Genomic DNA, 26464 nt, shown 5'->3' with positions numbered 1-26464 from the left:
AAAGTTGAGTGAGCACACAGCCTCTGAACTGTCCTATCAGCTTCAAAAAATACAAATAAACCAGAATAATAGAGATGAAAGAATAAAGACAAATTAATGATGCACAGACAATCAACAGCAAGGGTTCCCAAAGTTTTGGTCAAGGAGGACCAGTCAAGTAGTCGGACAATGATGGACGAGAAGGAGATTGGGACCACACTCTGTGCAGTGCATTGGTGCTGCTTAAGCAGTCTCCTTGGCTATTGGACACAATTCTGGATGGGTCGCCACTCCGACACAGTATACCAGCATGTTGGCACTTATTTTGCCGACCTCAGAAGGATGACAGGCCGAGTTAACCCCACCTGGTATTAATTCAACAGCTGAGTGGGATTCGAACTCAGGACCTGAGGATCCAAAGCCCACCACCCTAACCATTAAGCCAACACCAGGCATAATCATGGATGGTGGGCCGCTTAATAAAATTCACCTATTATTAAACACTGTATAAGTCAAGTCAATATAACCTGCCTTTATAAATATACACAATTAATATATTTTGAGAACCTTGCACCACATTAGTATTTGCGCATGCAGCACACACAGTAAGTAGTATTTTGAGAGGAAGATGGAACAATTCCAATGAAAAAAGCCTATAGTCCAGCTGTGTGGAGAAGCATATCCTGTCACAGACAAGATAGTGTGTGGCAGGCCGCAGGTGTATTGTGTTTGTTTGGAACCATGTGGTAATTGTCGGTGTGGCACATTATTCCTGCCTCCATAATAGTAAAGGAGTTTAGATTTAATATTACACTTCAAGGGGCATTGCAAGCTCACTCGTGTTGGGCATTTCCTCTGCTGATGCATTAATTGTTTTTTTGTAAACTGAGTTGAGGCTCGTGGAGTTGCTGGAACACATAAGGGACCAGGAGATAACAAAACAAAAAACAGTGGAAATATGGATGGGGACACAGCAGGAGGCTAGATATATAACAAAATATACAAAATACAGGATGGTTCAAAAGAAACAGTGCAGTAGAAACTTAACACCTCTTGTGGAAAGAGATAACTCTTCCAGAGAAAAGTATTTATTATCAAATAAAATAAAGGCAAGGTGGGTAATTCACTTGAGCAAGTTAAGCCACTGATATCTGCAAATAAACAAGCACATGTTTTATTCTTTAAGATTAACAAACTTATTGTAATGGACTGGCATCGGGGGGGGGGGGGGGAGGGGGGAGGGGACCACGAAGAATGGAATGCCTCGGGTTACTCGCCCTACTCATCGGAATCGCAGGCCGTTGCACACGAATAATTTCGTGACGTGGCGGCTCGCTAATCGACCGCGAACGCCAATAACTCGAACACGTAACTCAGTGTCCTCCGTCTAACAAACCATTTTCCTAAGGGTCATGTGATCTTACCGGGGAATGTGCCCTCGGTACGTACTTGTGTTAACCAGATTACTTACTGGATCAGGTGCAGCCGAGCGGAATTGCCAAGTATGTACGTGATACAAAGCGAATCTTGGGGGAATAATGTCTCGGCTAAACTAGGGTGCGGGCCAGGCTGGACCAATGAAGGAAAAGACGAAAACGAGCTGGGAACATTTCTAAATAGCACATTTATTTACAACCAGAATGTGAGGAAAGTTATGTGGCACAGTGAATGGGATTTATTGGAATGCTCAGCAGGGAAAGCAAGGAATTTGTGGGGTGCGGCAAAAGGCAAGCAATCTTACAAAAGCAGCCACATAGCAGAGTTATCCCGTTATGTCTACTACAATGTTAACTTAAGCGAGGACAGGCGCCGGGACACACACACACACACACACACACACACGATTATATATAGCCCAGAGAGAAAGATAGCAGGTGAGGGTAAACAACCTTTCAATACCTGGTGTGGTCAGCCAACCAATGCCACCCAGAATGCTGAGGGAGAGATAAGTGGGAGGAATACTGGTTGTGTCTAAGATATGGGAGTGGGAGTTGTAGTGTAGTGCAACGTATGAGTGCAGCGTCGTGCAAGAGGAAAATGTGAATGCGAGTCAGTTCGTTCACCCCTTTGAGTTCTGCCTGTAAAAGAAGTCAGGCTTCACCCGTGTTGATGTTCTTTTGTGCATCCACAGTAGATGAGATAGAGAGAAAGAAAGATGGAAGAAAAAGATGCGTAAGAAGAAAGTCCCTATCCTATCTGTGCAAATGTCTGTACCTATTGAGGAATGCTCAAACGGAGTGGCCCCCACCTCGTGGCAGTAGTGTGTGATCCCCCCCACCCCCAACTTGGTCAAGGGGACTCGTGGTGCCTTTCGCCCTGTGCTTACCAGCTCGCTGACTGCCCACTTGCTTATCCCGTCGGGTTCCGCGTTCCTTCGGCAGCAACACTGTCAGCGCCGAACACGAAGGCGAGCATCAGCAGCGACAGTCAGCAGGGTGAACCGGATGAACTCAAGCAGGCAAGCAGGCTGACTGAACGAGAAGAGCAGAGAAGAGCTGAGGGCGAAGAGTGCGACTGGCTCCGTTCTGCCCTTTTTATGGACCCGGATGAAGGGAGGGGACAAGAACCGGATAATGACGAGCTGTTGGCAATAGCAGCCGTAGCCATGCCCCGCCAGGCCTCGGAGCCAGAAAATGGCTCATTCACTCGCTGACCTTGGCATGGGTCGGAGCTTCGAGCTTTACTTGGGAAAGGAAAGCTTTATGTTTCGCTTAATGTAAAGGTCTTCAGACATGTTCTCCGGACCCAAATATGGGCTGATCTTCATTCCAACATGGAATTGTAGCGAAATCCCTGCACTACCCGTAGGGCTCTTCACAAGCCACAGCACACATTTGTGCTCTTGTGACATGTGTAGTGAGAGGTGGTGGCGATGCGGCATCTGTAGGGGGTGGTGATTCCTATGTGACGTCCATGGTGAAGGCCAAGTGCCACATGGCGTTTGTGGTGAAATGGGCGAATAAAAATTGCGTGCAAGCGTGGGTTCTTACAGGGGTATTTTTCTCAGTTGTTTGAAGCGGTTGTGGTGAACGTGGTTAGTTTTGGTGAGCTGAGTGAAGTCTGAGGCGAGGTGGCACACATTTGGGAATTTGGGAATTGGTGCACACATTTGAATGGAGAATGGGCGTGAAAACTCGAAAGGAATGATGTGTTGTGCATTGTCGACAGGAAGCGCTCGCAGTGCAAACATGCTGGAGATGCTCGTAGTGTGTTGCTCATTCCTAGTTGTGTGGCATGTGTGCGTGCTTGCATGGTTCTTTTAACGGAAAGGAAAAGGTTAAAGTGAAGATTCTATGAGTTATAAAAGCCCTAACTGCAAGAGTCCCATGCAACGCATCTTCCCCTTTTACCCACTAGACATATGGAAGGGACTAACACATCAGTCACATTTGCTCTACGGCTAGGATATGGCGGCCGTACCCCCCCCCCTGAATTGACAGAAACGTGCGGCGGCCGCAGAGTTTCTGAGGTGGCCTCAGGGTGGCCCTAGGGCGTATTGCTATCTTTTACAGGCCGTAGGGGTCGCCGTGGCATTATAGCGCGGAGTTATAACTTTTTTCATTTCTAGGTTGGCTGTAGCAATTCGACAAGCCGTAGCTATGACATAGATGTGTTCCATGTCGACCGTACGTAGGGCGTACGGTAGGCTTGCATTATTCGTGCGGCTGCCGTAGGCTCTTATCAATGAAAAATGAATTTTTCCAACCCCCAAAAAATTACAGCGCCGCACTATTTCCACGGTCGCCTTAGGGTAGTCCTAAGGCGTCCCTGTGTTCACCGTACGGTGGCCTTGCGGTCTGTGTAACTATCTGCGGGCAACGCAGGGTCGACGCACAGTTCCCCTACGCCCGCCGTGCGTCCTACGTTCGGCCTCCGTGCAGTCTGCGTCGACCGTGCGTCCACATTAATGAAAGATTGCCAATTTCATTGGCAATCCAGACATCACCAGCGCCATCTGTATATAACCTGGTCCACAATCTATATTACAGATATGAGATATGATATACATATGAAAAAGAACTGGTATATATACCCACTCGTTACCGTCCATCTGGCCGCACGTTCGCCTTAGGGCCCCCCTGCGGTCGCCTTGCGGGCACCTTGAGGCTACCTTGCGTCTGCCTTGAAAATTCTATGGCCGCCGCAGGGACGCCCTAAGGTCACCGTGCGACATCAAATCGAAGACCGTACGGCACCCCCACGTTTTCGGTCTCCACAATTTCTAAATACCCCGTGCGGCTACCCGAAAAACAAAAACATATGTGACTGCTACATTGTGTGACCGTGGAAATATGCGGCTGCCCTATAATTGCTAGTGGCCGTAGATTTTTTAGACCCTACGGCCGCCGAGCCAAATGTGACTGAAGCATAACTAAGACAAATATTATTCTAATAACTGCCTTGGGATCGTTATATGTTGTGTGCCATTGCCTTGGAGGCATGCAGTTAAACAGAACCGCAACAATATGATACATAAGTTTTCATTCAGTGCACTGTTACTTTTGAAACACCCTATACAAGGAGAGGTGGGGGAATAAAGGACACAGGGAAAATTAAGAGCAAGGGGAGGGCACGGGGGTGAAAAAGGTGCAAACTCGCAATCAAGAACCGTAACTTGATTACCGTAACTGCGCTGCCCTGAAGAATCTGGGCAGCAGGGAAGAATGGGGAAGATTTGACCCCTGACTTGCGTTTGGGGGTGGGGGGGGGAGTAAGTCAGTTAAAAGTTAGATGTGGTAAATTTAAATAGTCGTAAATGCATACAAATGAACAATTAAAATTGATGGTTCCGTGTTATAAGTTTCGATTAGCACACAACGGTAAATTGTAATACAAATAGCTTGATGTATTGAGATAATTTTGATTGTAGATGGCAGTATTGTACTGTAAACTGCCTGGTGAGATTTGTGAAGGTTTTGGAACGTTCTCAGGCGAAACTTCCGGTGAAGACTAGAATCGCATTTGCTGGAAGACTCGGGATTATTCTGTGATACTATATAAACCCACGAGAGCGGAGTGATATGGGACGAGCTGTGTGTTTCCATCGTCCTCATGCTCCATTCAACTTTGAGCGAACGAGGTGTTCATGTCCAAAGTGATTGTTAATGCGTGGAGCTGATTGTAAACAGGTTGATTAGAACTCATTAAGATTATGTATCAGGAAATAATTCCTTTGAGCTCTATAAATCAACCTTGTGGATGGCCATCGTATGAGAGAACACCATGATGGGAATTGAAGAATCGACAGTCCAGAAGGACGAAGTGAACATGCATGAGTTGTGCCGGCAGTGGAAACAACGACTCGTGGAAATCGGAGTTGGACATTGCATGGAATGGTGAACTTCCTCATTTGATTTTGTGTCTGTTTGTTTTAAATACAAGTTTCATAAACGTTACACTGTTGATGTGGTCATTGTAACGCCACTCAGAAGTCACAGACACCGACTGACAAAGATCCGATTTGAGTGGTAGCTGACCTTTATGTTTGTCCATATGCGTGAAACTCCAAGCTTGGTTGTATTTGTTGGAGGACGCATTGAGTTCAGCTCCACAAACAACATACGCGCACCAAGGGAGAAAAACCCCGAAGGTGCGCACTTATTTCATGACCCCCGACAGGATACAACCACCGCGATGAGGCATCCCCAAAATTGTGTCTGATGTTCATGTTGATTTTAAAGATGACTGGAAGGGACAATAAAGTTACTGACGATATTGCATCATGCCATGTTGTCTTAATGGTTAGGGTGGTGGGCTTGGGATCCTAGGATCCTGAGTTCAAATCACATTCAGCTGTTGAACTAATACCAGGTGGGGTTGACTCTGCCTGTCATCCTTCTGAGGTCGGCAAAATGAGTGCCAGCATGCTGGTATACTGTGTCGGAGTGGCGACCTGTCCAGGATTGTGTCCAATAGCCAAGGAGACTGCTTCAGCAGCACCAACGCTCTGCACAGAGTATGGTCCCAATGGATGGATATTGTATCAAGAAACATGAAATACAAATGCAATATATCTAATCAGCAACGTTTCAAACGCAGCGCAGGAAGCATCTGCCATAAACGGGAGACAGATGAATGCACTGACTAACACCATGGCTCGCAATATATATTATATTTTGAAGGCCTTTGTTTTCCACATTGTCAAGCTGAGCAAAGTGTGAGGAAGGGGTGCCAGTCCAATGGGGATAGCTCCATCAAGTTGGGATGAAGGCCTTTTAAGTACACAAAAGTTCAGATGTGCGAAGGAAAGCTTTGCACAATGTCAGATGCCCAGTCATTAGCTGGTGTTGGAGGTTAACTTAGATATGAGGTTTGCCCAAGAAAGATTGTGGCTGATGGTGAGGCCTAAAGCTTGAGTGACTGGATATCTTCAAGATGTTTGTTGAGGAAATAGATGAGAGGGTTTGCAAGATGGTCCTTTCAGAGAGACAATGAGAGTGTGAGATTTGTCAGAATTTAAAGACATATTCTACTGTGAGTGTTTGACCGGTTTGTGATTTTATCAAGATCTGCAGTGAGGGAAGATGATGCCCACCTATCTAAGGGATAAGAGATGCTATGGCAGAGGGTGGAGTCATCAGCAAAGAGATAAAGATTTTCCATGCAGTAACAAAGATTATTGATGAAGATTAGAAAACAGGACTGGGGCCAAAGCACTGTTTTGGGGAACTCCAGCCTTGACAGGTAGAGAAAAATGACACAATCCCATCGAGAGTCACGAGTTGACTACAAGAGTGAAGGAGGTCGGTAGTCATAAAGTGGAGGTGGCCTTGGATGCAATAAGCAGAGAGTTTGGAGAGCAAGGTGGAGTGCTAAACTGTCCAGAAGGATGGCTATGATCACAAGTCTGACATTGAGAGCCTCCATGCATTGTTGGGAGAGGAGTAGCAGCATGCCCAGGATAGAGTGATCCGGTCTGAGTTTGGGCCATTGGAGAAAACAAAGGATTCTATGTCAACTGCGATTGAGGAATTCCATGACCTTGCTGACGATTGGAATTAAGCTCATAGGTATGTGGTTGAGCGTATCTGTTTTTGCAACATGTGTATGCAATGCAGTGACATTGGCTGACTTCCAAGCATATGGAAGATGACCTCAGGTAAATTATAGTGGAAACAGAACAGAAAGAGGATTTGTAAGAGCGGCAAAGCAGGTGTTTAAGACACATGAGCTAATGCAGACTCGGTCAATTGCAGAATCAGAGATGAGGGTTGCCAAAAACTTCACCTTCTTAGGTGAGAATGACACAGAGTCTTGGAGCAGTTGAGTGTGACCAAGTCGAGTGGCTACAGGTTGGATTGGGGATACAAGCTTTGGAAGCAAACATATAATTGAGGTGTTTGGCCTTCTCACAAGTGGAGTTGGCTATTTGAAGTGAGGGAAGGGATGGAGGAGGAGCATACTCCATTAATGGACTGCACAAGGTGCTATCAGGTATTTGAAGTAGGAGACAGGTTTGAAAGTTCAGCTTTGAGGTTGGCAAGATGTTGCTTTCTGGCTCTCTTCAGGGTGGACACACACTTGTGGGTTTTTCGGAATGATCTGAGGTTGCCTTTGGTTGGATTTGCCTTCCAGGAAGAGAAGTCAAGTTGTTTTATGGTAATTGTCTCACTGTTGGATTTGTTGTACTTTGGGTAAGAGGATGGGTATGATATCGGTAGATGAGATTGGATGAATCTGTGCATAAGAGAGAGCAGGCGTGTGTGGAAGAATTCTCAGGCAGCATTAATATCAGGGATGGTGGAGATAGAACAGTACTGAAGTTAGATGGTGGCTTACGGTGCCTGCCAGTCTGACTGAATGAACTATCATACTCGCCGGCACTGAGGCGGCTCTCTGACAGTGGTCAGAGGGATGTTGACGCTCACAAGCACGTGACCAGATGAACCAATGGGAATAGTGGAAAAATAGGAGACATTAGCAGGAAAGTTGGTCATTATCAAGTCCAGAAAGGAGGGTTTTCTATTGGCAGAAATCTGGGTCAGAAAGATCGCAAGTTGGGTCAGAGCCACGGAGTCACATCAGTCCTTTGCCATGGCTGGTGAAAGAGGTACAAACACCCAGCCAATTTGCATGGTGATAATTGAAATCACAACATATGAGAGAGTTGTGATGGATGGTTAAAAGTTGGTCCATGTTTTCAGAAAGAGAGAGAGGTAAGTGGAGTCATCTTTCTTCAGTGGATCATACAGTACAGAGACAAGAAGCACAGAAGCAAGAGGTAGGAGCGGAATGTCAGGCACAGCGAAAGGGACTCTTAGCAGTTTGGAGGGGTAAGAACAGACTTACACAGACAGTGAGAAATGGATTTTTTTTCATGTAAACTGCAACTTTGCCATTGGGAGGGAGTTCAGGTCTGTCAAACTGGAGGAGATAATAACGAGGCAGAGACCAGAGCTAATCAGGGAGATCCTGTGAGAGGAAGGATTTTGTTAAGCAAATAATGTCTGGTTTATCAGCATATGTGGAAGATCTGTGTGATTGGAGTTTAGGCCTCCGATATTAGAGGTCCACACAGTTAGGGCCAGGCGAGGAGTCACTGTTGGCACTGTTATTAACCTCCGCCATCTTCGAAGATGGATGGAGGTTACTGTTTTCACCCCTTCCTGTTTATTTGTTTGTTTTTTGAACAGTATTACTAAAAAACTCCTCGACAGATTTCGACGAAACTTGGTGGGGGGGTTAGGTATGGTCCAAGGATCATGGCATTAAATTTTGGACTTGGTCCCCCCCCCCAAAAAAAATTGTTAGAGAAAATTTTTTTTTTTTGCATTTCTACATTTTTTAAGTGATTTCCAACCCCCTCCCAAATAATTGCTAGAGAAAACAATTTTTTTTTGCATTTCTACATGTTTTAAGTGATTTCCAACCTCCCCCCCCAAAAAATTGTTACCCCCCCCCCAAAAAAAAGGAAATTTTTTTGCATTTCTACATGTTTTAAGTGATTTCCAACCCCCAACAAATTGTTACCCCCCAAAAAATTAGAGAAAAAAATTTTTTTTTTGTTTTCCTACATGTTTTAAGTGATTTCCAACCCCCCAAAATTTAGAGAAAAAATATTTTTTTGCATTTCTACATGTTTTAAGTGATTTCCAACCCCCCCCCCAAAAAAAAATTCTTAGAGAAAAAAATTTTTTTGCAAGTTTTTTTTCAACAAAATTTCGCTTTCATTTTTTTGCATTTCTACATGTTTTAAGTGATTTCCACCCCCCCCCCCCCGCCCCCACAAAAATGTTGGAGAAAAGAACTATAACTCTGTCAGCACTGTTGACATCATATTTAATGAATAAGATATAAGCTTCACTTGAGTGACCCAGCAGTATTGGCGGCGGAGGTTTTGCACTCTCCCGAGTGCTCCCCCTCTTGTTAACCTCCGCCATCAAAGATGGACGGAGGTTACTGTTTTCACCCCTGTCTGTTTGTTTGTTTGTTTGTGAACAGTATTACGGAAAAACTCCTCGACGGATTTCGACGAAACTTGGTGGGGGGATTAGGTATGGTCCAAGGATCATGCCATTAAATTTTTGGACTTGATCCAAAAAAAAAACTTTTTTTCAAAAAAATTTCGATTTTATTTGAAAAATATTTGAATTTTTTTTTTTTGCATTTCTACATGTTTTAAGTGATTTCCAACCCCCAAAAAAAATTTGTTAGAGAAAAAAAATTTTGCAACTTTTTTTTCAAAAAAATTTCGATTTTATTTTTTTGCCATTTCTACATGCGCGTCAATCTAGTTTAGTTTATTTAATCGTGGTTCAGTAGAGTGATCCGTTTTAACCTACAATGAATAGGATATCAGGTTCACTTAAGTGACCTAGCAGTATTGGCGGCAGAGGTTTTGCACTCCACCGAGTGCTACCCCTCTAGTTAGTGCATATAAACATGGAGAGGGGTGAGGAACCTAAAGAGGGGAGTGGGGGATGTAGGGTGGGGCAAAGTGGAGGTTGAGAAGGGGCAGGGTGAGGGGGAAGCTGAGAGAGGATGAGGTGAGGAAGAAGCTGATGGAGGGTGAGGGGGAGGCTGGGAGTAAGCAGGGTGAGAGGGAATATGGGAGAGGATGCGGTGAGAGGGAAGACAGGAAGCAGTGGGTGCGGAGAAAGATCAGTGAGGGGAGGATGGGTCCCAGTCTTAACTTCCTTCCAAAGGATGGCACACTTTGTGATACAACACCCTGCCTGTGAAGCATGTCAGGCCAATATCGTTAGACCAATCATGGAACCCAGGTTGGGGAGCTCAAATAATATAAATGTGACACTTCTGCATCATCCTGTTACACACACACACACACACACACACACACACACACACACACACACACACACACACACACACACACACACACCTTTATTAATTTATTTGGAAGACTGTCAGCCTGAAAGCTGGAACTGCCTTGGACTCATTCTCATTGGTAAAACCATACCAAGGTTAGATATGACCATGTCATTTGTTTGTTGATCGTCTATTATATATCGGTTGTTGCTGAATTTCAGTAAAAAATATTCTTCATCAATATTTAAATTTAAACGATAAATTCAGTACTTTATTTTTTTTTATTCATTGCATTCCCCCACCAATTGTTCGATTCACTTACTCCTCAACAAATACAGTGCACCACGACCTTCCGTAAATTTCAAGAGTATCGATCATGTAAGTCAGCTCACCTTTTGGCAACACCTCTTCACGACATTGTCGTTTGAACTGGCAAGGATTGTTATCTTCTCTCGTTCAAACTCCTCAATCATGTCAATCACCTGTCAGAATGAAAACAATATGGTCAATATCAATGCCAGGCTCAAAAAACAGACTAGATATACCATTTGGTGTGCTGTTGGTGAAGGTGTTACCTTGTTAATGAGAACCTCATTATTCTCTTTGATATCAATGTTCATAAGCACATCTGGAAATCTTTCAAACACTTTTCGTAGTAAAGTGATATGCCGATCTTTCCCTGTAGTTTCCTTTCCTGCAGTTCGAAATAAGAAGGATATAATAGATGCAAACATAAATGTAGCATTGCTCAACCTGTGATTGAAGGTGAGAGTGCTCTTTCTTGTTTGGGTAAGTACTCACACCAAAGAAGCATGAGTGATCTCACACTCATGAAGGAGCTTTTACTTAATTAAACATAGAGGACAAAGAGATTAGAAGGCATTAGTGTACTTTACAAAAGTTACAAGGACCTCAGCAGACAATGGACAAAGAAACACAACATATGGGATTGAATGTGGAATCCGAACCTCATGGACCAAGTGCTCAAATGGGAACACCAAACAGAATTGCTATCCCACATACATGAAGAAAAATGCAGGGTTAAGCAATAGGTTCACTTCTTTCTGTCTGTTTGTCCGTCTGTCCATATACGTCAGTTTATGGTTGAAGAACAACTAAATTTCAGTTGAATGTTATATTTTGAACACAACTCGGAACATGAATCAGAAAACAAACCTGCCAGTGAGCAGTACTTTGACTATGAAATCATTCCAATTGCACATGCACGGAGAGGACTGAAATATTTTTTTTTACTTTATCTGTCGGGCATTAAAACAAAGTTGAAAATCATTGCAAACATAAAATTGAATTGTCTGATTGAACACAGTAGAATACAAATCACCTTCCTACCACTTCCAAGAACCTCCAGTTTTGCAGTACAGCAGTTGGACATGTTAAATAAGGTAGACATGTTCACATCTTGATAGAGCACTGCTCTTCTCCCTGGGCTGGCTCCCCTGCCTCACATCTTGTTCAGCTCGATGCCATGGAAACCAAGGCCTTTAAGATTATTGGAATCTCCTGTGATTAAGCTGAGTCTATGGGTTATCACTTCACCATCAAAGACAGGTCGGTGGTCTCTCTGTCTTCTAACGCTTCCTTTCTGGTCTTGCACCCTCTGTTCTTTCTGTGCTTTGTCTCCCCCAGGTTTCTGCAGGGCTCACATGGTCCACCATCAACCCCGTTGTGATGAAACTACCTAAATCCAGGATCATTGCTCACCTCCACTCATTTGTTCCTCTTTTTCCCACCTGTGGAACCAAATTCCACATCCTCTTCAATGTCATTCTTCCCTCCAGGTCTTTAAAATAGCTGTTCACCACCATCTCAGATCGTCCCCAATCCAAAACCATGATCTTTTCTATCCTTAGCCTTATGAATATGCCTTATCTTTGGTTTAACGGAGTTTTCCGGCAGGAGTTTTGAGAGGTTTTATCGTTGTGGTTTTTAAAAGAATTGATTCGGAATCCAAATGTCTCAGATGTCTTTTCTTCCATGCTAAAAAGGTTAGATTTAGGATATAGGCATGCCCAGATAAGGCTGTGCATTGTAGCCATGTGATGATTAGGTCATGTGTATGTTTTCCACCAGAAAAACAAACAAACAAACATGTAGAACTGATAATGTAATTGTTGAAGGACTGTTCCAGCATTCATTTAAAATGTTTTTTTTTCACATGAGAGGTGTGCAGAACACCTGAATGCAAGTGCAACGTAACATAATTGCTTCATAGAATAATCATTCAGCATGTAGGGCTAGCAGGATGGCGGAGATGTACGCACATTCAACTCGAAGAAGTCTAACCTGGATTGTAATCTCATTCCAGCTATAAACTGTCATCACGGTGTTAAACAGGCAGCGTGATTCATCAATGTGTGTGTCGTCCCTCGGATGGACGTTAAACTAGGATTCCATCTGATAGCATTAGTTGGTGGACATTAAAGAACCCAATACTTGGGTCAAGCTTCACCAAGCCAACCCCACAAGAATGTGGGAATATTTTTGGCCATTAAAGCAGACAAAAAAGAATTAAGACAAGCAACTTGTGCACCCGAATATTTTTAGAAGTGAAACGAGACATTTTGAACAAATTTGAAAATCTTTCCAAGACTAGCATCTGAATCATCCAAAAAATACTGCTTGCATTAATTAACAATCCATGACAATGCAACGTCTGTCAAATCGAGCTTTATTTCCAATTGGACGCCTTCATTCAATAAAATAATTGGACGCTTTCAATCATTGCACGTAGCTCTTTCATTAGCCGTGTTTCAAGGAGCGGAGATGAACTGTTTATGGCCTCAGAAGACTTTATAAAGCCATTGGATCAATAATATAAGCCAAGAAGTGGACATTCCAGGAAAATGACTCCTGCTCAGGACCAATACATTCACATGAATCATCCACACAATGGGTTTCAAACTGCCAAGAGCACAGCAAATACACTCTCTGGACCTCAAAGGGTAAGTGTCAACACCATATTGAGGCATCTCCGTGATGCAGAGATCCATGCTCGTCGTACTGTCCAATGGCCAAGACTTACACCGTGCCACATCCAAGCTTGCTTGCAGTGGTCAAGTCAGCATGCCTGGTGGTGGACATGTGGGGAATGAAGCAGTGTTGTTTTCTGTGATGAATCCATGTTTCTCCTTGAAATGCATGATGGTAATGCATGGGTCTGCAGAAGCTGCAATGAGCTATATGCCCCGGTCTGTGTCTCGGAAGCCGCAAGTTTTGGACGTGGAAGTGTAATGATGTGGGGTGGTATTGCTGAAATCTTTCGCACCAACTTGATCTGTATGCATTGCAATCTGATAGCAGATCAATACTGTCATGGTTGTGGGGATAGATGGAGAAATCTAATAAGGATATAGCAATTGTGTACATTTGCTTGGTCTGTGGATGTGTAGGAGGCATCTCGATGTAACTAAGTAGGGAACCTGTAAGCTTAAGTGTTACGTGTCACCACATAAGATGGTAGTATCATGTTAATTAGCTGGGGTTTAAGAATAAGCTTCCTCAGTATGTAATCACCCCTCTTTGATTTTCCCTATGTTTTTATATTTCAAGATTGGCAATAAAGGTGGGGAACACATCCCGAAAACAAGCAAATGTGCCAAGCAGGCAGAAAGCCCTGCCTTCAAAGGGTGACAACAGGGAAGTCACGCTCCTGAGGAATGATTGATGGGCATGACGTCAGAAGCTAGCCGAGCAGGCAGAAGCCCCACCTTCCCGGGTTTCATGTGAGCAGGCCACGCCTCGGATGCAGAGGTTTGTGAGGAGTGATGCCTAAAGAGGAAAATGGAGGATCATACTGAATAGGACGAGAGATCGGCAGAGCGCACGCACGAGGTCAGTTGAGGAACGCATGAGGCAGAGTTGATTTCGGAAGAGAGTCAGAGGCAGGAGTTCAGTGCTTGCACATTTTTGGAGAGCCATGATCAGAGTGGAGGCACGAGGAACATTGTTTGGAGAGGCGAGAGCAGAGAGTGAGCACACGTGACAAGGAGGATGGCACGATCCTTGAATTAGTATTGAGGCGATTTGGCTCGTATGGTGAAGCAAGACGCTGGACTTTGGCTCTTGGTGGGGTCGATGAGGACGATCAGCGCACGAAGCCGTTACACTGGGGCTCTGAGCCTTGGTATGGAGTGTCACTCGCGGATCACCTGGCGTGCGTTTGTCCCGCTACGAGAGAAGCGCCATGTTGCTTGCGTCAGCATGTGCGAATATGAGCGCCTTGATTCCAAGTTCCACAAAGACCAGCTCTGGGCTAAGCGAAGTTCAAGAATACTCGAAAGGAGAGGTTGTCTTTTTATTTTGTTTTCCCCTTTGTCTGTATTTGAGTCTGTGTGAAGAGGAGCCTCGACTTTAGGATTTATTAGTTTATTATTATTATTATTATCATTACCCTTTTGAATCATTGTCCTTTGTAAATATTTGTTTATTTTCATTAAATGTATTCCTTTTAAGAAGTTGTATCTGTGTATTTGTAGTGGGGTTCGAGTATAAACTCCCCTTTTGCTGTCCTGGTGCAGCGCTCCTGTGCTTCAAGCCTTCAAAGGAGAAGCTCTGCCATCCGTCCAGGTAGGGGTTAAACCCCCCTGGACACAACAATGCATTAATGAGATCTTACAGAAACATGTGTTGCTTATACCCTTTAACAACCTGGTCCAGGAGTCATCTTTATGCAAGATAATGCTCCTGCTCACAGGGCCAAACAAAGGATGTTCTTGTCAATGCCAAGGTTAATGTCATGACACCCTGGCCTGCCGTTTCACCAGATTTTAATCCAATTGAACATGTCTTGGATATCATTGATCATCATGTTTGAACCTTGTCAAGATGGCCACAGACCCTCGATGAGCTGGAACAGGAGCTGATTCGGGTATGGAATGTCATTCCTCAGGCTCAGATTTAAGTGTTCATTCAGTCAATGTGATGACGGTGCAATGCAGTGATTGCTGCTGGAGGTGGACATACCTGGTATTGAGATTATCTCAATATTAGATCCTTATGTGAAAACATATGCGACAACGCAGCATTGTGTGATTAGGTCACAATGAAATGGACATGTAAATATTCAGCATTTATCTGTGTTAGAGGTTTGCACCACATCTGTCCCATGATATCACATAAATAAATCGCAACACCAACAACCACATCTTCATTTTTTTTAATGGCGGAGAGCATAGAATGAGAGAGCTGTACTAAGTGTTAAATAAAGATATGTTTTTTACATAACTGACATTGTGGCATGAGTCCTATTTTCCGAGTAATTAATTAGCCTCTTAACTGTTTTATATCTGTGTCCACAAACGGTAGAGACTAGTGATTCAAGGTGTGATTTCCTTCTTTAAGGTGTGGTTACATCTGGGTTTAACATGTGGACAGTCACAAGCAAAGAACACATGGCAACATGCACAAGCTCTCAAAGCTTGAGACATTGTGAAAAAAGCTGGCATATTCTCTTGTGCAACCAGCATTCCAACATCAGGGGAAATTAAATGTTCTGATAGATTGTAACCTTAGCTTTGTTTCCCAAGTGGATTTCAAAAAAAATCATGCCCAATTTGGAGCTTGTGTTGTTAAAAATCATTTTTTCATGGAAACTTATGGTCTGTTTATAATTTCATTACGAATCAAATTTCTCACCCATCATCACAGCTGTGGACAGTAACTCTGACTTATTGACCAGAGCTGTTTGCCTCTAGTAAATAAATACAAATGGTTCCAGGGGCATATCCATTTGGGCATGTTTGGCATTCCTACCTCATCACAAAGCTCCTGAGGATGAAGTCTCAGGTTGAAATGCCAGATGGTGTGTTGGTTTTCTCTTCTTCTGTTTTTGGCTAAATACCTCCACCACCGAAGGTGAAGGAGGTTAGGTTTTCACCCTTCTCTGTCTGTTTGATTGTGTGCAGGATATCTCAAAAAGTTGTTGACGGATCCAGATTAAATTTGGTGGGCAGGTTGGGTGTGTGACACGGAAGAATTGATTCACTTTTGGTGAAGATCTGGATCCGGATCCCGATCCGACTACGAAAATTTTAAAAGTGATTCTTCACCATTGAGAGATCGGGCCAAAACGATATAGTACTGCATACCATGATATTTCAAAAATGTGTTGGGCCCGATATATTCTCATCGATCAGGCATTATGTAGTGGAGGTATGCTCTCTACCGAGTGCCCTTCTAGTTTTTCCTTGTAATTCAGAGGAAAGGACACAAACATACTTGTCCAGAGATCATTTATTTATAAGCTTCCATGAGTTATTGACCACTATTAAAAAATATTTTCCAATTAGGTTCCTTTCTTCAGACAATGATATATAATTTTAAAGACTCATTTAAAATGAGTTTTGTTTTAAGTAAACCCAAAATCACAGACATTTGTGAATGGCAGGATAGGTCAGTTTGTTGCCTTCTTCCATGCTGCCGAGTTCTAGCTTTCATCCATAACAGGGTGAGGTCCAACGAAAACTATTCTTAATTTGGTGTTATTCCAGCATATATTGCTGGAACATAGAACACTGTCCTTCAGAAGCAATTATAAGCTGGCTGGCCCATCTCAAAGGACTTGCATTTAATAATCTCATGGCATCTTTCTCAAGAGAAGGTTTTTTGGGATAGCACCATATTTAAAGAGACCCCTGCCAGGTATTTTTGAAATAAATAACAAACTATTCTTGTAAATCATTCACTACTGTACCCAAACTTTTACAGGAATTCCTAAGAGCTATCAGCATGAAACTAGTATTGTATTGACCAAATGATGAAACAATTTGAACGTCCTCCCCTTCCCCAGCTACCACAAGACCAGAATTATTTTGTTTCAGACACCAGACAATCAAAAAAATTAAAATGAAATTTGTGCAAAAAGAACAAGCAATGCAGAAGAGTTTCAACACCTTACCTTTGTAAAACGTGACAGGAATCGTTTTTTTTAATTGTGGTAAATCCTGCAATGCAAAGATAAATTGAAAATCATTAAAAATTAGAACAGCACTTGGTAAAGCACATATCTCCACCAGGCTGAACAATATATGTTTGTATCCCATTCATAGGCTGGATCTGCATCCGGACCTCCAAAATCTAATCGGCTGTTCTTGACACCCACCCAACTCATCCACTAAGTTGTGGCAGAATCTGTCCACAACTTTTTGTGTTGTGACATATCATTTTTGTTCGTCTTTGAGATATGCTCACAGACAAACAAACAGACAGACAGGAGGTAAAAACATAACCTCCATCCACCTTCGGTGGCAGAGGTAATTACTCCAATGAGTCATGCTTGCCACAAAGTATTGAGAATTCCATCAGTTGAAATGGTTCAATGTGTGGTAAAATAAACTTTAATTGAACTTATATTGGGATAGAATGCTAATTAGGCTTAGTAAAGCTAGTGTGTCAGAAATCATTTAATAAATATATACTGGGAAAAGCTAGTAGGGAGGTTTATCCACAGTGTGCACATTCTTTGCGATACTAAAAGCCTTTTGTAACCCTTACCGATACTCCGCCAGCTCACGTATGCCTTAACCAAAGGGTCACATTCTCTCTACTCCCTTGTCTGAGCCATCTGGAGCGAGGCTCAGATAAGAAGCCATTTCTCATGCTGTGTTTATGATTTGAAACCCAACAAGACCCATCTGTACTTTATCAAGGCCTCTCTTTGTTTATCGGTGATTGATCAGTTTTCTTGGAAGTTGTGCTTATAGAATATAACCACGCCTTGTTAAGATCACATATATACTCGATGTAACTTTACGTAGAGTTAGAGACTGCTTGGGATTCGCAACCGGCTTTCTTCCCACGCATTTGTGTGTCGCCTTTATTTCATTTTTCAATAAACAACCTTAACTGAATTATATAGCCTTTTCTGTTTCAAGGTGTTCAAAATTTCCATGACAGAATCTGGCGATGAGGATCGGATTGCCCATTGAGGAGAGAAGGGGGGCCTCTGCCTGGCGTACAGCAAGCACTCGGTGGCAAGGCGGACTAAGGACGAAGGTGAGAGACCTTTTAAATCTCTTTTCAGAGGGTGAATTGCTGTAGCCGGGTAGCCTGCCCCGCTTCTCTTTGTGGATGTTGCGCAAGCCCAAACTAAAATTTAAAAGGTAAGGTGATATGGTTGTTTATTGTATGAAATAAAAGGATTTGGGAGTGGTGTTTGGGTGGTCTGACACTATTCCATAAGAGGTAAGGGACATAGTTCATTTAGTCAGGTAACATCTTGTCAGGATTGGATCAAAGCACCTAGTCACAGGGGGGTGGTGGGAGTTGTTGTGCAGAGGGTTGTAGAACTGCCAAGTCTGGAAACGATGGGGGAACTGCATAGGTAATACAAGTTGCCTAGTCATGGGTTGGCGGAGAGGTGCAAATATTACCGCAGGGCTGGTGATATGGGTGGGGTAGTGCACCAAAGCTGTGAGAGCTGGGGGCCATAAGGGGTATGAGGAAGTCGCTGTGAACAAAAGAAAGTCAAAAATATGTTTGATTTCTGAGGACTGATGAGTACTCGAAGCGACTACAAATAAGGTAATGGCAAATTCTCTTTGAAAGCCACAGGATGGCAATGCTCCCGCTATCAGGTCAAACGCCGAATATATGAATAAGACCTATGGGTCGTGTACTTCAAAAGATGTGAAGTTGTGGGCAGAGTGGACTCAAAAACATCGATTAAATTTCCTTTAAGGAGGTACATTCCACCAGAATAGAAATGAAAAGTTAAGGAAATAACTGGTAGAGAGAGAGAGAGAGAGAGAGAGAGAGAGAGAGAGAGAGATGGAGAGAGAGAGATGGAGAGAGAGAGATGGAGAGAGAGAGAGAGATGGAGAGAGAGAGATGGAGAGATGGAGAGATGGAGAGAGGGAGAGATGGAGAGAGAGAGAGATGGAGAGAGAGAGAGAGAGAGAGATGGAGAGAGAGAGATGGAGAGAGAGAGAGATGGAGAGAGAGAGAGATGGAGAGAGAGAGAGATGGAGAGAGAGAGAGATGGAGAGAGAGAGAGATGGAGAGAGAGAGATGGAGAGAGAGAGATGGAGAGAGAGAGATGGAGAGAGAGAGATGGAGAGAGATGGAGATGGAGAGAGAGAGATGGAGAGGGAGAGGGAGAGGGAGAGGGAGAGGGAGAGGGAGAGAGAGAGAGAGAGGGAGAGAGAGAGAGAGAGAGAGAGAGAGAGAGAGAGAGAGAGAGAGAGAGAGAGAGAGAGAGAGAGAGAGAGAGAGAGAGAGAGAGAGAGAGAGAGAGAGAGAGAGAGAGAGAGAGAGAGAGAGAGAGAGAGATGGAGAGAGATGGAGAGAGATGGAGAGAGATGGAGAGAGATGGAGAGAGATGGAGAGAGATGGAGAGAGATGGAGATGGAGAGGGAGAGGGAGAGGGAGAGGGAGAGGGAGAGGGAGAGGGAGAGGGAGAGCACTACAAGGAAGCTGGTGGATTGGAAAGTTTTTGGTCGATGGGCTGAGGAGAGCCTCAGAACGGAAGAGCAATCAGAAAACACAAGCATGAAGGGGAGCTTAAAAGATGCGCAAGCCACCCTTTAAGAGGGACAAAAAATGTTACAGGTGATAACTCCCCTCCCTCCCATAAGTCGCCTGAGGTAAACTGGGGAAAAATACACGACTGTAAACAAAAGAAGAACGAAGACCGGAAGAGTTTATGCATCGGTTGCGACAACTTATTGTTCAGCACTCGGGGTTGGGCATTGTTGGAATACCTGATGGCTTGCTGATTAATTTGTTTGGAGAGGTATTGCTGCCACCGGTGTCTAAACAGAAATAGTTTTGTCAAAATTGGGTGTGAGGGGGAAACACCAGCTCAGATGCTGGCCGCAGCAAAGCATTGCTTTAAAACAGCAGCAAAGAAAGAAACCTTTAAAACAGAGAATTTGCAAATGTTGATGGTGGAAGATTTTAAAAGAAAGCTGCAAAAAGAGAGGCGAGAGGAGGAAGATCGGTGGGACATAAATGATTATCCGCCATGGCCAAGGAGGGGGGAGATCCAGACAGGCCCACATGAAAGTCTAGCGGAAGAATCCGATGATGACAAAGTATCAAGATTCCCTCCCCCAATTGGGCCGGATTGGAAAACAAAACTGAAATGGAGGGGAGTGAAAAATAATGATCGAGCGCCCCTGCGAGGGCCTCCTTCGAGCCCGAATGCTTGTCATAACTGGGGGGAAACGGGTCATTGGAAAAGGAATTGCCCATATAACCAGCAGCAGAGAAGGAATCCCCAACCACGGTCCAGGGGACAGCCTGGAGAAAACCGACAAGCGAGACAGCAAGAGAAGCAATGCTGACAGTGTGAGAGCGAGTTGACCTCCGCTCTGCCACTGCTGACCCCTTCAGACGAGCCGACCTTAAATCTGAAGGTAAATGGGAAAAATATTTAATTTCTGGAAGACACGAGAGCTACTCGCTCAATAATTGGGAAGGGCGCTATTCCCACCGCACCATTATCACAGCAGCATGTGAACATCGTGGGAATTTCTAACATAACCGAAAGGATTCCAATAATGCAAAACCTAACTGTTGAATATGGGCCTTTAGAGACACACCATGCTTTCTTGTTATCAGAAAATACACCTGTAAATTTATTGAGATGGGATTTACTTTGTCACTTGGGGTGCACGGTGAGATGTACGCCAAATGGGGCGTATTTAGATATTCCAGAGATCAAAGAAGTAGAAACCTTAGAGATGCTATCACGATCAATTGAACCTGTAACGTATTGGTGGCGATTATGGGAGGGAAATGTTCGGGAGATAACTGAACAGAATCTGGCAGAGCTAAAAACAATACCCGATTTAGCTCTTTGGTTGGAGTCTCACCACAAAAATATGGCAAAATGGGTAGAATCCCAACACTGCACTGCATACTATGACACTTTGGGAGAGGATGAAAATTGAGTACAAAATGCGATTGGTAAGGAATTTAGCATAGAAACTGCTGATCACTGGATGGGAAAAGAAGGAATAGGATTGGAAGTAAGAACTACACATGAGCAGCGCAACTTGATGCACCAACCGAGAAATGTAATGCTGCACATTACATTGATAGTCAAAAAAGGACACAGAGCGAAGGAAATTGGGCTGATTACGCGATTAAAGGGATTAGCAAGAAAGTACTTACATCAGGTGCAGGGCCGAAATTTGTATCACATGGAAGGGGATGAAGGGTACATGTGGGAACAGCCTCTTGTGGACTCTGTAGCCATCTTTGAGCAGATAAGTAAGCTTCTATTTTGAGAAATGTTATCAAGGGATGAGAAAGAGGAACTATTGGCACAGGAACCTGAGGAATTGTGGATGACACACCCAAATGAAGATGGGAGAATAAAATATTTGGAGCCAGTGCAAATTATGGTGGACAAAACCAAGCCTCTACCTCATATCAAGCAATATCCCATCTGTGAGGAGGCTAGAAAAGGGATCGCCCCAGTAATTTCAGCATTACTCGAACAGGGAGTAATTAGAGAAACTGTCAGCGAGTGAAATATGTCTATTCTGCCTGTAAAGAAACCAGGGAAACAGACATGGCAGTTTGTGCAGGACTTGAGAGCAATTAACAAATGTATAGTGTCAATTCACCCTGTGGTACTGAACCCTGTGAATATAGTCATCAATTCCATCTAATACGTTGTGCTACTCGGTGATTGATTTGTGCAGCGCGTTCTTTTCTGTGCCAATCCATGAGGAGTCACAGAACCTGTTTGCCTTTACTTGATGCGGTGGAGTACACTTGGATGGTGCTGCCTGTCAAGGGTTTGCGGATAGCCCGACACTGTTTTCGCGAGTGCTCCATAAAGATTTCAATAACATAGCGCTTACCGAAGGGTCTAATTGGTACAGTATGCAGATTATTTACTGATTTGCTCAATGTCAGAAGATAATTGTAAAAGGGATACATTGACCTTCTTAAGAGCACGAGCTGACAAAGGCCATAAAGTGTCGAAGGATGTTAAAGCAATGCGAAACCCAGGTAATATACCACGGACATGTACTCAGTAGAACCTCAAGAAGATTGTCAGATAAAAGGGTGCGAGCAATCTTGAACGTCCCATAACCCCCTAAAAAGAAATAAATGAGATGTTTCTTGGGGATGGACGGATATTGTAGACAATGGATACCTGATTATGCAGCGCTAGTTAGACCACAGTTCGACATGATGCTGGACAAAGCACCGGAGCCAGTAGAGTGGACACAACAGGCTGAAGAGAACTTTGGTAAGGTCAAAACAGCTCTGTTGACAACGCCAGCCTTGAGCTTGCCTGATTACAACAAAACGTTTTACATATACACCCATGAAAGAGATGGATTTGCACAGGCAGTACTAACACAGCCGTACGATGATAAAATGCGTCCATTGGCACATTATAGCATGAAACTAGATCCGGTAATGCAAGGGTTTTCACCATGTTTATGGGCAGTAGCGGCTCCCTCGTATGCGGTCCAAGTCACTCATCAGATCATAATGACCTCACCTTTAGTCCTATGGGTTCCGCACAGTGTAAATTCTGAACTGCTAAAGGCAAAAACACAACACCTATCAGCAGTAAGAGCAATGACATATGACCTAGTGCTAATTTGGACAAAGAATATAGTCATTGAACTCAGCGTCTTTAATTCCAATTGCAGATGATGGGGAAGAACATAACTGTGAGGAGGTAATGACAGAGACCACTACTTCATGGACAGACTTAAAGGACATCCCGCAACAAAACCCCAAAATGATAGTCTTTGTGGACGGCTCACCAACAAGAGCAGCAGATGGGTCGTTACTGTTAGGTTAACACGTTGTATGCACTGAAAGTGATGTTTTCTAAAGTGGTAAGCTTCTCCGGCATTATTCCGCACAACAGGCAGAGCTATGTGCGCTTATCGCAGCATGGAACTTCGCAGAGGATAAGAGCGTAACCATATACACAGATTCCCAATATGCGTACGGGATGACACACGATGGAGGAGCACTTTGGAAAATAAGGGAATACATAACATCATCAGGGTACTCCAGTCAAAAACGGTAAATTTATAGCGGAACTGTTAGAAGCTATTCACTTATCAAAACAAATCGAGGTAGTAAAATGCTGAGCGCATACGAAACAAAGAGATATAGTCTCGAAAGGAAATTCTTTCGCTGACACAACAGCAAAACAAGTGTAAAAATCACAACAAATAGCAAATATGCTCGCCAAAGACAAAAATGAGGAATGGGCACCGACTACCGACGATATTTCAGCACTACAGGAGGCAAGTGAGGCAAGATCAGATCTGTGTCAGGTCAGGCCAGATCAGATCTTTGACTTGCTACAGGTATCATGTAAACCTGTACTAACCTGTTCCATGGTCGGGTTGTCGGCGACTAAACCGTCTCCACCACTAGGTTTGCTGGTGAGGAGGGTGTTTGGATATGGATAGCCAGCAGGATTAACATGTTCAAATGAGCTAAGATCCTCATCCTCTTAATGATGACATAAAAACGAATATGACGTCATTGTGATGTATCAGGTTTGCGATAAATTATTATCTGTGCTAATGCCCGGCTTGATTCCATCAAACAAAATTCAAACAGCTTGCCTAGTTTCGGAGATAATGGTATCGGTGATTTCCATTAGCGGCAATATTATGACAGTCAACTTTTTTTCGAGAAAGAATTTCCAAAATCGGAGATGGTTACTGTCTGTGCAGGGTATTTTTACATATACATGCCAAGTTTCAGGAAGTTTCGATGAAAACTGTAGGCTGTGAAACAAAAAAGTCCACAAGAAGAAGATGAAGAACAACAACGTGAGTAAGACTTAGAGATCCTCCACGAGGATCTAAAAACAAAACCTGTCAAAGTGTGGAGGAGCTCCTTGCGAGCCAAGAGCCATCCATATCTAGTGCCCAACTGTGTCTGCGGACGTCCTCCTGCAGTTGGGTTACTTCTCATTAGGAGATTGGTGGCAGGATTTGCACTCCGGCCACGGTAAAACCCTTCATTACGCAAAACACAAAACGGAAAGAAATCTGAAAACCTGCAGCTTCTCTTCACAGGGCAGCTCACCGGATGATGGGATTGGGGCAAAGCCTTCTGGACCCCCAATCTTTGATAATTGGAGGGAAACCACGGGGTAACATTCCCAGGTCAGATTGCGGGAGAGTGTGTCGGAGTGATGCTGAGGTGTCATCCACCAGACGGTGGTCTCCTTGGGATAACCTGAGGCGGTCCCTTCTGGTGGGTGCCTGGAATGTCCTTTCCCTAAGAGAGGATGATCACCTGTCTCTGTTATCATTTAAGCTCAAGCGTTTGGACATTGGTATTGCAGCACTCTCTGAGGTTCGGAGACCGGATTGTGGCAAAATAATGGCGGGTGTTTTCACCTACTATTGGTCTGGTCGCTCTGATGGTTACCATTCCCAAGGAGTTGCTGTCGCTGTGTCCAATAAGCTGACTCCAATGATAATTGAGGTAACACCGATCAACGAGCGTATTATGAGACTAAGGATTCATCACTCCTTGGGTGTCATTTCCCTGGTCTCTGTTTATGCTCCGACTGAGGCGAGTGATCTCACCGTGAAGGACGCATTCTATGCTACGCTCGTGTCTGTGGTTGATCAGTGCCCCAGGTGAGATACACTTATAGTCTTTGGAGATTTCAATGGATCGACTGGAACTGATAGGGATGGTTATGAGATGTGAGTTCGTCCCCATGGGTCTGGAAATGTGAACCAGAATAGCACTAAGTTCCTTGACTTTGCAAGAAGTCATGGACTTAGGGTGGCTGGTTCATGGATTCAGTGCGCACAAGCTCATCACTGGACTTAGTATTCCAACGCTGGTGGAGTGGCAATTGAGATTGACCATGTGCTCGTTGATGGTCACTGGAGGATGATCCAGAACTGCAGGGTCTACCGGACAATACTGACCACCGGCTTGTTGTAGCAACTCTTAAGTTGCACCTTAAATCCAGGAGAATGGTACCATCCCTGTCCAGGCTGGATGTTGGCAAGCTCAAGGATGAGAGGGTAGCTAAGGAGTTTGCGAACAAGCTGAGTGGAGATTTGGGGGGTCTGGGTGCTTTGGGAGATCCTGAAGAGTTGTGGAGTGCCTTCAAGACCACCTTCCTTGATGTTGCCGGTGGATGTCGTGGAACTCACCATAGGGCAAAGAAGAAATTTGTCTCTCAAGGGACATTGGATACCATTGACAAGAGTGTCTGGGCCAGGCTGAATGGCAGAGCTGAGCTTTTCAGGGAGATGAGGCGTAAAACTGCACATGCGCTAATGGTGGACAAGGAGACTTAAGTACGAGGAATCTGTGAGAGGGTAGAGCATCACCTGTGGTCAAGTGATTCTCGTCCTGCTTACAGGGGATTTCGCACATTGTGTTCATCCAATCCCATCCCTTGGTGTACTGCAGTTAGAGCAGAGGGTGGTAGGCTCTTGACGGAGGAGTCCGAAGTGAAGGCCCGCAGGGCCGGTTACTTTGAGCGGTTGTATCAGGTTGATCCACCAGCTGTCGAGTTGGACGTCTGGGGTGTTACAATCACTGTTGCTAAACCTCCAATCAACTGTGATCCACCTTCGTTTGTGGAAATACAGGCTGCGGTGAACCAGTTGAAATGGGGTAAAGCTCCAGGGATATGTGGCATCCATGCTGAACTTCTCAAGGCTGGTGGAAATGCTGCACTCGTGTCGTTGCATGCAGTTTTGTGCTCTGCCTGGAACACATGCATCATCCCAACTGACTGGAAGAGGAGCCATGTTGTCCCTTTCTGGAAAGGGAAGGGTGATTGCCAAGACTGCATCATATACCGAGGGGTGAAGCTGCTTTCAGTGCCGGGCAAGGTCTTTGTTCAGATAATTCTTGATAGGGTTCGCCACCATCTGCTTGAGCACCAGCGTCCAGAGCAGTCAGGCTTTACACCAAAGAAGTCAATGATTGAACGTATCCTTGCTCTTCGGGTCCTCACCGAACGCAGGCGAGAGTTTTGGCAGGGGCTGCTTGCAGCCCATGTTGATCTCTGTAAAGCGTTTGATTCAGTGAATCGGGTTGCCCTCTGGAGGATTCTTTGTGGGGTGCCACCAAAACTGATTGATCTGATGTCTGAACTCTACTCTGGTACTGCGAGTGCTTTGGGATGTGGTGGTACCATCTCTGACTTATTTCCAGTTGTTACTGGATTCGACAGGGGTGTGTACTGGCCCCCACACTTTTCAGCGCTTGTATG

General features: G+C 44.2%; 2 protein-coding genes across 5 annotated transcripts in view; one reads left to right on the top strand and one right to left on the bottom strand.

Moving 5' to 3' along the window:
• Positions 1-26464, bottom strand: part of GDPD1 (glycerophosphodiester phosphodiesterase domain containing 1) — a 102316-nt gene that overhangs the window by 19532 nt on the left and 56320 nt on the right. For all 3 annotated transcript variants that reach the window (XM_085879559.1, XM_085879558.1, XM_085879557.1), the window contains 3 exons: positions 17165-17210; positions 10824-10942; positions 10641-10730 (listed from right to left, as the gene is read on the bottom strand). In XM_085879559.1, coding sequence (XP_085735685.1) covers positions 10641-10730; positions 10824-10942; positions 17165-17210 — 255 coding nt within the window. The remainder of the gene's footprint in view (positions 1-10640; positions 10731-10823; positions 10943-17164; positions 17211-26464) is intronic.
• Positions 1-26464, top strand: part of LOC147028821 (uncharacterized) — a 116390-nt gene that overhangs the window by 63596 nt on the left and 26330 nt on the right. The window contains exons 3-4 of one of the 2 annotated variants that reach the window (XM_085879563.1): positions 14745-14835; positions 15033-15444. The exons of the other annotated variant lie outside the window; for it this stretch is intronic. Coding sequence (XP_085735689.1) covers positions 14745-14835; positions 15033-15082 — 141 coding nt within the window. The 3' untranslated portion in view covers positions 15083-15444. Of the gene's footprint in view, positions 1-14744; positions 14836-15032; positions 15445-26464 lie in introns of those variants that run through there. 2 annotated transcript variants of the gene reach the window in all.

This window comes from Eptatretus burgeri, chromosome 4 (genome assembly GCF_056783735.1).
Source record: "Eptatretus burgeri isolate ZD-2024b chromosome 4, Ebu_testis_v1, whole genome shotgun sequence".
NCBI lineage: Eukaryota > Metazoa > Chordata > Myxini > Myxiniformes > Myxinidae > Eptatretus > Eptatretus burgeri.
This window is presented reverse-complemented; position numbering and strand designations above follow the sequence as displayed.